This window comes from Diceros bicornis, chromosome 5, assembly GCF_020826845.1.
Source record: "Diceros bicornis minor isolate mBicDic1 chromosome 5, mDicBic1.mat.cur, whole genome shotgun sequence".
Lineage (NCBI taxonomy): Eukaryota > Metazoa > Chordata > Mammalia > Perissodactyla > Rhinocerotidae > Diceros > Diceros bicornis.
In genome coordinates, this window is record NC_080744.1 from 61562739 (window position 1) to 61577549 (window position 14811).

The 14811-nt window shown below is 38.5% G+C and overlaps 1 protein-coding gene across 3 annotated transcripts in view; it reads left to right on the top strand.

The window, feature by feature from the left end:
• The window catches only part of MAP2K5 (mitogen-activated protein kinase kinase 5), a 236955-nt gene that overhangs the window by 36891 nt on the left and 185253 nt on the right, over positions 1–14811 (top strand). For all 3 annotated transcript variants that reach the window (XM_058541929.1, XM_058541930.1, XM_058541928.1), the window contains exons 5-7: positions 985–1025; positions 1975–2042; positions 9019–9067. In XM_058541929.1, the coding sequence (XP_058397912.1) occupies positions 985–1025; positions 1975–2042; positions 9019–9067 (158 nt within the window). The remainder of the gene's footprint in view (positions 1–984; positions 1026–1974; positions 2043–9018; positions 9068–14811) is intronic.

Sequence of the window (14811 nt, forward strand, 5' to 3'; positions counted from 1 at the left end):
AACAAATAAAAATCCTTTATTAAAGTTTAGATATATTTTCTAGGAAAATAAATTTGAATATACTTGAAATACACAAAATTAAAGCAACTGATGTGCTTTGTAATTATTACCCACATCTTATTATTAAATAGCGCTATTTCTCGTTGTCAGAAACAGGAAAAATACATGTATATCTGAGAGAGAAGTAAAAAAAATCGAATTCATCCTTCCCCAAGCAATCAATCAAAATTGATGGCCCCTTAACATACAATATGTAGGGCACTGTAGTTTTCAGATGGAAGCAGCCTGTAACATGGGCAGGAAGCTTTTGTTTTTGTAACATTTGGTGAAGAATTATTTGCTGAATTGGAAAGGTTCTAACCTGTAACTCAGAATGATGTCAGGAAATTATTATTTTTCCTGGCACTGCTTTATCTTTAGATTTAAATATCAGCAGATGTCAAGAGTTGTAAGAAATGCAATGAAATTGGTGATATCTCTGTATTTTAATAAATTTAACTGCTTATTGCTGTGCAAACTAGTATTCAAACTTGAATATTTTGTCTTAGACTCTCTAGCAGTCTTTTTGGCATTAAAAGACCCTTCCTTCACTCTCCCCACCCCCGACCCCCAACCCTTGCTATTTTCAAAGTAGTTTCAGTGAGAGCAGATATACAATGTAATAGAGTGAGGAAAGATTGCAGAACTTTGAATTATGAAAGGAATCTAATCATTTTAGCTCAGTTAACTTGATTTTTATATGTTTTAAGCAGAAATTGGAATTTATATGAGGTGGTGTCAGAAAGCTCTTTGCATTTATAAATGCTCACTCCTGCAAGTTAAAAACCCTGGTTCATAATTCCCACTTTGGGTCTTGGGAGCCACTTTTCCATCATTTCTCTCTGCTAATTTTGTGTCACCCTCATTTCTTTTTAAACGATTCATTTTGAGCAAATTTGTAAATGGCCCTGATGTGTTCTACAATTTAGTCAATTATTGTTTCAGCCTGCAAGCCTCCTGGGGAACGGAACATACATGGCCTGAAGGTACGAATTTCAATAATTGTTTCAGTAAAGTTAGATGGATTTGTAATGCTGTGTTCCACTTATTGAAATGTCAAATAAAACTGCACTTTCTCAAGCTCTGACAAGCGATCCTTTTTTTTTTTTTTAAACAGGAGGTGGAGGGGGATTCATCTGTAGTATTTGCTCAATATGTGTATATATTTGGATACAGGGGTTTTGGTGCCATATTTTTTATTATTTGGAATTGTTTTGTTGGTCCATTTCTTCAGGATGATCCTGAGTACTGGTTTCGACAAAGATTTATTTGAGTGAAAATATAGACTTCATTTCAGTGATTAATTAAGCACATAAGCATATTGCACACACAATACCCCCCCTCTTCTTTTGACATATTTATGCTGGAAACATATATCTATTTAATGTCTTTTCATTGTTCTGTGCATTTTGAATTCTGGATTTCTGCTTAAGGCTTCACATTTGGAAGAAAAGCTGGCTATTGTATTAGATGCAAGCACTTTATAATTAATTACTTGGACCTCATTTTTCAGTGACTAAGAGACATTCTACAGTGTTCTGCTTGGTTTTAGAGCTGGAAGGATATGACAACTTGAGGTTCACTACTAATCCCTGGTTGTATTCTTAATGTACTTTTTTGTACATATTGTTTTTGTACGTGAAACGAAACAATGAATTGAATTTTTTTTATCTAGAATTGAGATTTTCCCCTGTTCATCGCTCCTTTTTTCAGCACTATTTAAGTATTTGAATAATGACAGGAATAGAGTATGATGTAATATAAGGGTTGTGCAGTTCTGTAACCTATATACTGAATAGGCTTCAACCATGGGTCTGTCTAGCAACAAGCTAATTAACCTTCATAGTGAAATGAGAAATTTGTGGCAAATTATAGGTTAATTAGAACTGTGTCCTCAGAACACAAGACTGATCAAGATTCTTTCTTTACTTGTAGGTAAATACCCGGGCCGGACCTTCTCAACACAGCAGCCCAGCAGTCTCAGATTCACTTCCAAGCAATAGGTGAGAGCAAACAAGTGCAGGGTGCCCATAAGCATGATTATTTACAAAGTTGGGGGTGGGGAAGAGGCTTGTGGGATGACGCCTCTTTTCTGTAAGGCCAAAAAATGTGTACAGTAGTCCCCACTTACCCACAGGGGATATGTTTCGAGACCCGCACTGGATGCCTGAAACTGTGGATAGTACCTAACTCTATGTATACTGTTTTTTCCTATATGTAATAAAGTTTAATTTATAAATTAGGCATAGTAAGAGATTAACAACAGTAAGTAATAACAAAATATAGTAATTATAACAGTATACTGTAATAAAAGTTACCATAGGTCTCAGCAACCTCAGCATACGATTTTTTTTCTTTCCTTATTAAGTCAAGAACTTCCACCTTTTCACTTAAAGGAAGCACTTTATGGCTTCTCTTTGGCGTATCCAAATTGCCAGCATCACTACTCTTTTGCTTTGGAGCCATTATAAAGTAAAATAAGGGTTACTTGAACTCAAGCACTACCATACCACGACAGTTGATCTGATAACAAAGAGGGCTGCGAAGTGACTAACGGACAGGTAGTGTGTACAGTGGAGGATACGCTGGACAAAGGGATAATTCACGCCCTGGGCAGTATGGAGTAGGATGGTATGAGATTTCATCACTCTACTCAGAATGGTGTGCAGTTTAAAACTTATGAATTGTTTGTTTCTGGATTTACCATGTAATAATTTTGGACTGTGGTTAATCACGGGAAACTGAAACTGTGGAAAGCAAAACCGGGGATAAGGGGCAGCTATTTTATGTGGCTGAGAAGAAATTCAACCAGGTAGGTAACTCTAGGTGTGTATTGACTGAAGAGAAAGGACCTCATAGAGAAAGATGAAATTAAACATGTTGAACTATTAATTTTAGTCCCTGGAATGGTTTTCCTTCAGTCTTCAAATTATACGGAAAATTCAGTGCCTTTGACTATTTCATGCCTTGATGATTTTGTTTGTAAATTGTAATGCTTATTATTTTTTTCTTATTTGTCCATCTTTTGCCAGTGTCATTATCCACTGACGTCTTTACCAGAAACAGGCAAAGAAAGAGTAAAGTGATGAAATTTAAATTGACCAGCCATGTTGCTCATTTTTGTATCTTTGGTTATACAAGAGATTGAAGCTATTATGGAAGAAGGAAGATAATTTTCATTAATTCGTGCTAACAGTGCCCTACAACTGGGATGGATACTGAAGACTTGAGCCTTTTCAAAGTGTTCTTCTGACAGGCCTGAGAACTTACTTCCAGACTGTTAAGGTCCTCAAATAGAAGGGGTGACCTGCTTAAGCTGATAGAATTCTAGGTCATTTTGGTTATACATTCAGTTATTCAGCCGGTAAACATCGTATTACTGTACTGGAAGATGACACTGTGAAGTGATTGCTCTGTGTGTACGTATTCACCCTGGTGACTGAAAAGCCAGCATGGAGCCAGAAGACCCTTCCATCCTGTGCCCAGGCTTTTCTAGGTTTAGGGGAGGAGCCAATCTTTGCACAGCCCTTTATCGGCTGAGATGTAGTTTAGGCTTCTACTTTGCCTTCTGTACCCCTCCCTACCCCAGAATCTTGGTTCTTTTGCCAAGGGGCTTTACTGTAGGTAAAGTCTCTCCTTTTGACTTTCTCTTTACTCCCTGTTCTCTCCCCAAAAGTCACTTCATTGATTGCTTCATTATGGTGTCAGTATGTCTACTCACCAGCTTTCCTGCTGTGAGCACACTACTCTTTTTTTTTAATTTAATTTTATTTATTTATTTATTTTTTCCCCAAAGCCCCAGTAGATAGTTGTCTGTCATAGCTGCACATCCTTCTGGTTGCTGTATGTGGGACGTGGCCTCAGCATGGCTGGAGAAGCGGTGCCTTGGTGCGCACCTGGGATCCGAACCCCGGGCCGCTGGCAGCGGAGCACGCGTACTTAACTGCTAAGCCACGGGGCCAGCCCAGAGCACACTACTCTTAAAGTGTGTTTCCTTCTTATACAATTTATTCTGTCTTAAAATACAGTTAGTCTGGTTATTCACCAGTGGATCACCTGTCTTGTGGGCATGAGGGGTAGGCCTTTTAGTTCTCATTCAAGGGCTTGGCTCTGCCAGGCAGTGCTTTGCAGCTTCTCTCTTCATGCTTGTTGGGCACGTGAGCCATGGTCCAACAGAGTAGAGGCCCGGGGACTGAGGGTCACTTGTTACACTCAGCTCAAAGAGGACAGGGCATTTAATTATTACCACTACTTCCAGAAAGATGTTATTCAGACAGACTGTCCGTGAGCCTTGAAGAAAAGGCTGTTTTCTGGTGTTTTAGTTCCAAGTTCATCACGGTATAAAAAGCATGATGGAATTGAAAAAGATGGTGAGACAGAGAAGAAGCAGGATAACTTTTCAGTTCTTTCAGATTTGGTTTTAAAACGTGAGTGAATTAGCTTGGTTTTTAAAAATACTATCATTTATATTCACAGAGTGTTATAAAGTCTTTGGGTTGGACAGAGATTATCTGATCTAGTGATTTTCAGCCTTTTGTTGTACCGTCTTCCCTTCAGGATATGACAGCCTCCCAAATAGTCATGGTAGTTTGCTCCGTAGTGATTTCTGTTATGGGAGGAATGCAAGTTGCAAAAGTCCTACAGGTGATTTTAATATGCTACCCTAAGTTGGCCATGTTCTGTGCCCCATGTTGATAACTAATCAAAAGTATTTATTGAATGCCTCCTATTCATTAGTTGCTGTCCTGTGCACTAGGAATACAGTGTGGTCCTTATCCTCTGGAACTTGCTATCTAATAGGCATACGGACCAAAAACAACCCAAATATACAAATAATTAATGCTTTATAATTATGTTATGAAGGAAACAATGTTATGAAGGAAACAAGCAGGTTTTGAAGAGAGAGAACACTAGGCAGGAATATGTTTAGATTCAGACTGGGTGCTCAGGGAGGACTCTCAGGGGAGAGTGACATTCCATCTAGGCCTGAAGGTTGAGGAGGACCTAGCCACGTCAAGAGCCAGGGAAGGGCACTTCAGAGGGAGGGGAGAGTGTAAGTGAAGGCTCTGGGTTGGAGAAGGAGCTCAGCATGTGGGTAGGCTGGTTTGGCTGGAGCACAGTGAAGGGTGCTGGGCTGGGGCAGGGTATGGAGAGAGGAGGAGAGCAATAGGAGGATAGGAGGAAAGGAGGCATACAGGAGCCAGATCGTGTGGGGGACTTGTGTTTGAATTTTCCTCTCTGCATGTTGACAAGCCATTAGATGGCTTTCAGCAGGAGAGTGCCATGGCCAACTCTATGTTTATAAAAGACTCTGCCTGTGGTGTGGAGAATGAGGAGGAGAAGCAGCAATCTAATACTGCTCTCCTTAGATGCTAGCCTCCCCACTCCTTGCCAGCTGGTAATCCAGGCTCCACCTGAACATCCCTGTGGCAGGAATGCACTTGATTGACTAAAGCAGCCCCTTCCATTTTCACGTAGCTGAACCTTAGAACATTCTTTTTCGTGAGCTGAGATTTGTCTCCCTTTAGTGCCCACTCATGAAGATTTAATTTAGCCCTCAGAACAAGGCTATCCCCTCTTCTAGGTGATAGCTCTTCCTGTCTTCCAAACACTTCTTCTCCTAGATTTCCTGTCTCAGTAAATTCTCCCACATCTACCCCGTTACTCACTCCAGATGACCTGCTTCCTGGGCCTCCTCAGCCCCGCATCCAGTCAGTCCCTACATTTGTAGGTTCTGCCTTTTGAATCACTCTGGAGTCTGTTGACTTGCCAGCACCCCTGTTGCCGCACAGGCAGTTCAGGCTCTCTAGATCACTTCTACAGCCTCCTAATAGATCCCCCTCCAGTCTTGCCCCATTGCAGTCCCTCCTCCATGCTGCAGCCAGTGTGGTCTTGCTGATACGAGTTCTGAGCCCATCGTTCCTCCCTTACTGCTCCTCACAACCTTCAGGACAAAGTGTACCCTCCACAGCAGGAAAGCAATGGCCTTTCACACGTAGGTCCTCTGCCCACTCCAAGCCCTGACCCGCCACTCCGCCCATTCCCACCTGACCTTCCAGCTTTGCTGATGAACACGTGGTGCCCTTATTGGATCACGTTTCCTGTCACTCCTGGGCCTTCACATCTGCTGCTGCCTCTTTCCTGCTTTCCTCCTCTTTTAACCCTCCTTCGCCTTCAGTCTGACTTATCTTGGTCATCTTTGAGGAACAAAGCTATTGTCTTCTTCTGAAAACCATCCCTGATGATTACCCACCTCCCAGTCTACACCAGGTACCCTTTCTGTGGCTTCCCGTGTTCCCTGTGCTTGCTTTTACTGTAGCAGTTAGCACATTGTGTTGTAGTCACCTCTGTCCTCCGGTAGATTCTGTGCTCTTTGAGGGCGGGGACTGTAGCGTATTCATTGTTGAATTCCCCGTTCCTGGCATGATGCTTGGCACACGGGAGATAATCAGTAATGCCTGAATGAATGAATGAATGAACGAACAAGCAAACTTATATTCCCTTTAAGTCTGGTCTCTGGATTAAATTCTCCCAACTCATCCAGCTTTTCTGGTATGATATTATTTCTGGTCCCTTCACCCTTTTACTCTTCTTTGGATGTCTCAGTGTCCCTCTTAAAGTGTCGTACCCAGGTTGCAACTGTATGACATTTACATTTTAAAATGTTTTTAAGAGTGATTTTTGGGTAGCTCAAGTCACTGTGACCATGCAAATAAACAAAATACTGAGTAAACTGGGGCACAAAGAAATTGCCAGGATATATAGATATATTTTTTACCAAACCAAATTGGTAGCCAGATATTGGCATAATAAATGAAATGAGCTTTTTCCTCTTTTACTCTCAAAGCGTGAATTGATCTTTGCCTTAGGTGAATGACTGTTTATTAAACTGAGTTTACTAATCCACATGGTGTTCCTAGGTCATAATTACTGAATTCAAGTCCCACTGCCAAGGCAAGTCCTTTCCTAAACATCTTGGCTTTCTCCTTCTGTAAAATTAGGATGATTAAACTTTCCATCTCTCTACCTCTGGTGTTAGGAGGATTGATGAAGCTGTATTAAGGAATCACATTTTGTTTCTTGGATGAAAGGTGTTTTGTAAATGCAATGAATCAAAATGTTATTATTTCAAGTTGTATGACATAATGGAATACCTGTGAAGAAACATTGCCTGGGCATTGTTTGGTTATTTCTGTTTTTATAATAATTGCAACTATTAAATTGGGTGTCATCTGTGGGAATACAAGGATCTAAATGTTTCCTGGAAGAAACAAAGTGTGTGTATAAGAGAGAGAGACTGACTGAGCAAGGTCTGTACCTTAGTTTCCTTTATAAATTAGGAATATCTATACCCCACAGGGTTATAGTTATTGTGAGGATTAAATCAGGATTATAAGTAGTAGCATTTAGCACAGTGCCTGGGACATCGTCATCACTCAATAGATGGTAGGTGCTATTATTTTTTTTAACTGATCTGATTTTAGGAAGTTGTTTATTTTTTGGTATATGATTCAGCTTTAGTCCTATTCTGCAAAATTCATAACTGCCACTTCAGTGCATGAATTCTTAGACTTGGGAGGACATTATTAATATTTAGAACCCTTGGTTGAGAGTTTAAATCTGGGGAAAGTAGGGACTCAGGCTTCAAAGTCTGCATTTGACCATAGCAGAAGTTTAAGTATTTAGAAAGAAGAATAATTATAACTTGGAATGGTGAGGGTGGTCAAATTTAAGTCTGTTTTCTCAAATATAATTTATTAAAGGTACCAAATGAATGTGTGTGTTACCATCATATAATAACCAGAACAACAACCATCATTTATTTCACACTTAGCACATGCCAAGTCGCTGGGCTAGGTTCAAGGGTGGGAAGGGAATGGAATATATAGAGAGGCAAGATGTGGTCTGTGTTCTCAGGGAGCTTCCAGTCTTGTGGGACTGTGTAGTAGGAAGAAAGACATCTACACAGATAACTAACAGAAGAGAGGAGAGTTAATTTGGTAGATGGGTAGAGGGTTAGAGTAGATAAATTAAGAATAGAGTTAACAAGCTTTAAGTTTCAAATTAGAACATTGATAGGAGGAGGTACTATTTTATACGCCACTGTATTAACTAGACAGAAGGGTACAGGTATAACTCATTATAAAGCTAGGAGGACTTCAGAGCATCCTTTGGTCACTTACCCTAAATTCATCCACATAAATGTTTACATAGTCATATGTGTCCAGAGAAGAACATTTTCATATTCCTTAAATAACTCTGGAAGCTGGTTCTCAAACCTGTAGAAAAGGAAAGGAAAGAGAAGGCAGCTGAAATTTATTTAACACCTTCTGTGTGCAAGACGCAGTACTAGGGCTTTTTGTAATATTTAATTTTTGTTAGTTACCCTATAAAGTTGATGTTTTCCCCATTTTATAGAAAGAGGAAATTGAAGTACAGAGAGGATAAGTAACTTTTCCCAGAGCACACAGCTAGTGAGTACCAGGATGTATTTCTACTACATGTTTGCTTCCCAGGAAGCTGAACTGTAACTCTTAGGTATAGCAAAAGATCAGGACTTACACTATTTTATCTTTTGAAGTTCTGTAATCTTAGTTGCTGTGTACATTCTAAGAGTGCGTTGTTAAGTACTTTGTATTTAGTGGATGACAGAGGCCACATAAAATAGCCACTGAAAGGCTACCCAAAGGCAGCAGAATAGCCAAGAAAAGGTCACTGAATTAGTCCGTGCAATAGTCCAGCTTCATTTTGACTGTAGGCTTCTTCATTGCTTTTGATTACTAACAGAGTTTCAGTCTCTTTATTAATAACCTTTGCCATTTGGCCAGTTACTTTTGAAGAAAATTTATACAGGGAGAAGGATGTAAAGAGTGTAGTCCATGTCTACACCTAAAATCAAGGTATATTTTAGTCTGGAGTTTTCAGTGATGTTCAAAGGTGTTGATGATCATGCCATTGAAAATTGTCTTTCCTTTTCAGCTTAAAGAAGTCCTCTGCAGAACTGAAAAAAATATTAGCAAATGGCCAGGTAGGTGTCATTACATATTAAGATTTTCAGATAGTAGTAACTTATGACTGTCCAGTTTTTGAATCCATAAGCTTAATAAACAGATAAAGAGTCTGTGAATTTCTTCTTGTCATAAATGAATTACATGGCTTAATTTGATTGGCAGAACAATTTGCAGCACGTTTTTCAAACTGTGCTCATGGTTTTGACTCCCAGCAGATTGAAGTACCATGCACACACCCTGCTGCCATCTCAGTTTAAAAAAAAGTTAATCAGTTCTGAACAAGTGTGTCAACCCATGGGTTGTTGAAAGGGCCCTGCATCCTGAGTTGACTGTTTCTTTCATTATCTTTGGGAAGAAAAACAAAAACTGTTACTTTCTCACCTTAGCTCCTTCTTTTGTCCTGAAACCGACACTGGCTTTTTAGGGGAACAAAGTAACAGCAGCCCTTTGGCATTTAAAATCCTTGGCTTTAGGAGCCCTTGGTTTGCCTAGTCATCTGGCTATCTAAAGCTGAATGACCTCTCCTAGCCAGTGAGGGACAAACGGGCCTGCAGGCCAGTTATTTTCCACTAATTTTGATTCAAGTAAATGGACACATCTGAAATAGTATAGTGCTTTTGAACATACACTGGTGAGTTAAGCTACCTACAGGGTCCTCGATTCTTCAATAGCAACATAAATGCGTTTTAATGTTTGTTATAGAGGTAGCCCTTTGATAGCCTTGGAGGCAGGCGCCTGTCCGTTGCGATCAAGCCTGCCTATTAGGCTCTATTGACTGAGACATCTGTGTCACTGCAAATAAAAGACTCTTATTGATTTTCTTAACTGCTGTTCACTTCCCGTCCATGTTTCGAAGGCTGAAATCTTAATTATCTCAGATGCTTATTCAGTGCCTTCACACGCTGACCTCTCCAAGCCTCATTGGCATTTCGTGAATCACGTACTTGTAGTGGAGCATGTCAAGAAGACAAAGCTGGGTCCTCATGCTTGTCCTTTAATATCACCTGTAACTTTGTGGCTTAATAGATGTCTTGCCTTAAAACGGTGACTGTATGGTAGTGCTTCTGGAAACCTTACTTATTTAGCACACAATCCCTTGAATACAGTTAGAAAAAGTAAGTTGATCTGGTTCTGACGTCTGTTTGTCGTCCAGAGTATATGAATTCTAGTCCTTAAATGTTCTATGTACAGCTAAAGAAAATCTGGTGTTGTATGTAAAATTTTGATGGTCTCAAAATTTTAGATAATATTTACCTGGTACTTTTAACTCTAAGCAGCCAAAGGTTTGTTTAGATTGAAGTCCACATGTATGTCCCCCTAATGCCCTGGATGTATTCAGAACCAGTATGAAACAAAACCTGACTAAAAGCAGAAATATTGAGCCTAGGATATTTACGTATCTTCAACATGCTTGCATTCTAGTTACTAATTGTAATTTATGTGTGAGTCACTTGTGTTCTTCAGCTGGAAAATATATTTCAAGATTGACATAGATTCAGAAGCTTTAACTACTTTTGTTCAACCCAGGCAATGGAAAATAACCTGTCATAGATTCTTCTTTCAAAGATGAAAAACAGTTTATTTTCACTGCAAAAAAGAAACGTTCTGAAATGTTCCTAATGTTTTGACAACAAACCTAGTATCATAAATATCTTAGTGGTCTCAGTTATGAGGTTCTGTGTGGTGGAAGCTTGTCATGGCAGTGATTTTGACACTTAAAGGTTGTTTATTGCTTTCCCTTGGGAATGTGATAACCCCACATTAAACAGTATGGCATTTTCTTTCTTTTAAGGATTAGCCTCTATTATATTTACTTTTCATTCACAAAAACAAACAAAAAAAAAACCCCCACCATTGGAAGTCTTCAAAATACCTCCTTCCTCTACTAATTCCTCAGATCCTTGGTGCTATAGGGTAACTAAAGAGTGAGCGAGATTGCATTGCAGTAAGGTAATGTGCACAGCTGTGGACGTCAATAAATTTCTGGGCTGAATGCTGACACCACTTGATATGGAAGATGTAAGTCACATTTAACGATACTTTAACACTTGAGCGTAGTTTTTTATTTTAGTGGTTTATGCTCTCAAGCATTAATAATGATTTGCCTTTCCACTAGCCTCCACTTAGATTTAATAAGGAATTCATATTAATCATTAAAAGAAAGGGACATGATTCTTCAAGATAATCAAATATTGACAGGTTAGAAATAGCTTTCTGCCTGGGTTCATTGATATAGGTTATGTGATATAAATATTTATTTCTTTTCTGTCACTCAGGGTAAATGCCACCAATTGATTCAGCATTGATATAGTGTCAACAGTTCATAAGAAACATTTGACTGGCTTGTGTTTTCCGATTAGTCTCTGCTCTATAAAGTGGGATTTACTAAATCTCTCCAATTGTCTGCTCATAGAGTGTGACTGCTTTCTGAAACCATTATTGCTTCGATTTGTGAAGCAAAGGTCTAGCGATAGGACTAGTTTCTGTTAGACCTTTACATATAAAATAAGGATTATTTGAGCATTTTCATTGTAATGATTTATAAGCGATAGGTTACTGAGTCTTCTTAACACAAGCAGACAATAAACGAAGAATATTTTCTTTGCTGATCCATAATTGAATTCCAATTCATTTTCCCCATTAATTTCATTAATATTATATTAAAACAAGCACTTTTTAAAAAGTTTAACATTTTGTTTGGAATGGGGACACTGTTTTTATGTTATTTCTTTATGATGGAGGATTCCTTTTTTTCCAGCTTAAAACAATTCATAAGGTATTTTTGGCATGTTTTATTGAGAGCTATAAATCAGTGCTACTGATGTGTTTTCTGGATGTTTTTTTCCCACTTCAGTTTTAGTGCAGTATCATCTCTTAAACATTGGCCCTTGATTTGAAACTAATTAGAAATGGCGTGATGGGTCAATTTAAAGGGTTAAGAAAGTGCGCAGTTACTCCGAGGGTGTATGACTTAGGCCTTTGCATCTCTAAAGTTGTTTTTCCTCTTTTTATTTTTTAGATTTTGTAGGAGAGGGTGATAATGTTTCCTATTCCTGATAAATCAAGTTTAAATGTAGTAAGAAGTCACAGATCTAGAAGTAATTCTGATCCTGCTGCACATTTGGTTGTTATTTTGAGACCTTTACACACCTTTAGAAAAACTTTTTGTGTTTGGGAAAAAAAAAAGGAAGAAAAATAGCTATTCTGTAAAATTAGCTTTAAAAACTGTATTATCACCAGTGTATAAAACTCTGAGATTCTTACAATTCATCTCAGATCCCACATGAAGACTAAAACATAAATGAGACTGTGTACGTAAGTCCAAACTACATAACACCCACCTCTAGCCACACACATAACCTTTCTGCCCCGTGGGTTGTCGTGTCTACATTGCCTTCACTGCCCCTTCCTCTCTTTCCACAGGAGGAGAGCCCTGTGCCAGTCATTTCTCCCAGGTCATTTGCTGTCTTGGCAGTTAACACGTAATTGTGACTCTGGTGGCTTTTTCTTTCTCCTCCCTCACATCTATTATTCTGTCTTTTATTTGCTTTTAGGAAACTGAGTTATATTTAAAAATTATTTTGGTATCCTTATTGAATAAAAACTTTATTTCACTTCTTTTCTATATAAAGAGCTATGTGATTTTAAAAACACTTCTATTCTTAAAAAAAATAGTATAGCTAATGAAATTGCTTTTAACTTGTGAGTGCCCTTCAGTTGATTGTTTTCCTTCCTGTGGACCAGTGCCTCTGGATGGAGAGGAGGTCTTTCCATACATACACATGATCAACTGCTAAGATACAGCACCGAGTGGAGTATACTGAGAGGCTGAGTTTTGGCCTTGACTAGTTGTTATTGACTAGTTATATGACCTAAGTAAATTGGGCTAAATGCTTAAAATGCAGTGAAATTCTGTGATTTTTATAATACCTGATCCCAACTATAATATTTAAATGTTGTAGGATTATAAATTGCACTTTTGTATCATAATGAGCACTGTTTCTGTACTTCACTGTGAAAAGTTTAACTAATATGCTTATCTAAACTAAAAAGGCAAAAATGTTATTAGCCGTTTCTTGATCCCTTTAATGACTTTTACATAGTTAAGATCAATTAAAGTAATCCATTTTGATGAGAGATATGAAATTCTCAAAATGTTTTTTGTAATCAATTCATGAAGTTGGCTCTAATAGTTTTCCTTTTTAAAACTCTTTTTACATGAATAATATTTGTATACTATATAGAAATTAGAAAATTCAAATAAGCAAAAAGAACAAGAATCTGATATTTTTTAATATAAAAATCTGTCAATCAGTTTATAGGCCAGGCAAAGGTCTATAAAACTTGAAAACATTGTAGAAACACTTTAACCATTTTTTTAATGGATACTGTCTTTTTAAGTGAACTTGTTCTTCAAAACCATTTTTATCTTTATAAGACACTTAAAATCTTTCTCATTATCTGAGGGATTCCAAATTTCCATCCTTGAATTTGCTTACACAGGGCTTAGCGCACACGCACGCACGCGCACACACACACACACACTCTCACTCACTCCGTACAACATCTCCCATCCCCTGGGGGCTCTCAGCCTGTGCCCTGACTGTCTTGGATGCCTACCACTCCTGGTTAGGCTGCAGTGCTAGGAATGCTGGGTGAGTGGCTGTTCCACTTCTCTTTTTAACCCAGTGGGTGTTAGAGATAAAAGGATACGATGTTGGGATTATAATGGTTAAAGCTTCTCAGAGACATGCTATACCTACCGCTTTGCCATCTCTTCCTCCAATAAAATACCACAAAATCAAGCCCCCTCCAAAGTCCTAGGTCTATCTCAGGGTATTATTGGAATGTATAATATCACTGTCTTGGTGTGTATATTTTTCTGAGAGGAAACTACCGGTCCTTTTACCTGGAAGGCCCTGATGGAGTAGTGGAGGGGGAGGGGATATGGCCACAGATGGCGGCCCCTCCAGAGCCTAGGTCCTGTATGCCCGCTAGCTACATAGTGCTTACCCTTAAATCCCAGTGCCACTAATTCAGAATTTCTGGACTGGAGTGAGTGAAATTTCTCTCTCCTAGAAATTTACTTTAAGCCATGATGAGGGTGCAGCTTGTTAGGCAAGTAATGGCACAAATTATGTTGTTAGAGTCATGTTTAGACTACCTAGAGAAATGTTTTAAAGGAATTATCCTGTTTGTACCCACGAATAGATTGTGCTATTTATGTTCATATCCTTCATACCCATTGATCAAAGTAAACCCAATAGCAACTCTGCTAGTTTAGCGTCTCAAGTTACTTTATGTGCTGCTTTTCTTCATGCTATGTTAAAGTTTATCATTTGATCCAGAATACTGAGGGTTTTTTTCTTTTCTTCATGCCACATCTTTTATTCAGGTTAAAATATGTTTTTTTTTTTTCTGTATTAGTAAAAGGGAACGAAGAACAGAATTTCCCTCAAATAGGAAAATAGTTGCCAATTTTTGCCTTGTCTGTCATTTCTCTACAGACCCTAAATATGGTAATTAGCCGATTATAAATTGCATCAATCAGGTTGTACTATGATTAAATTGGGTGCTGAATTGGCCTCTACACATTAATCTGTCAATATTCTTTTAGGGATTGGCAAAACGGCTTGACAAGCTGTTTCTGTTACCTGCACTGTACTCCTAATTATCACAGCTCTCTGAAGCTTCAACCTCTGAAATATGTAGAAGAAAAATATTTCCCTTGATAAATGAAGCCTTGCTTTACTCAATTGGT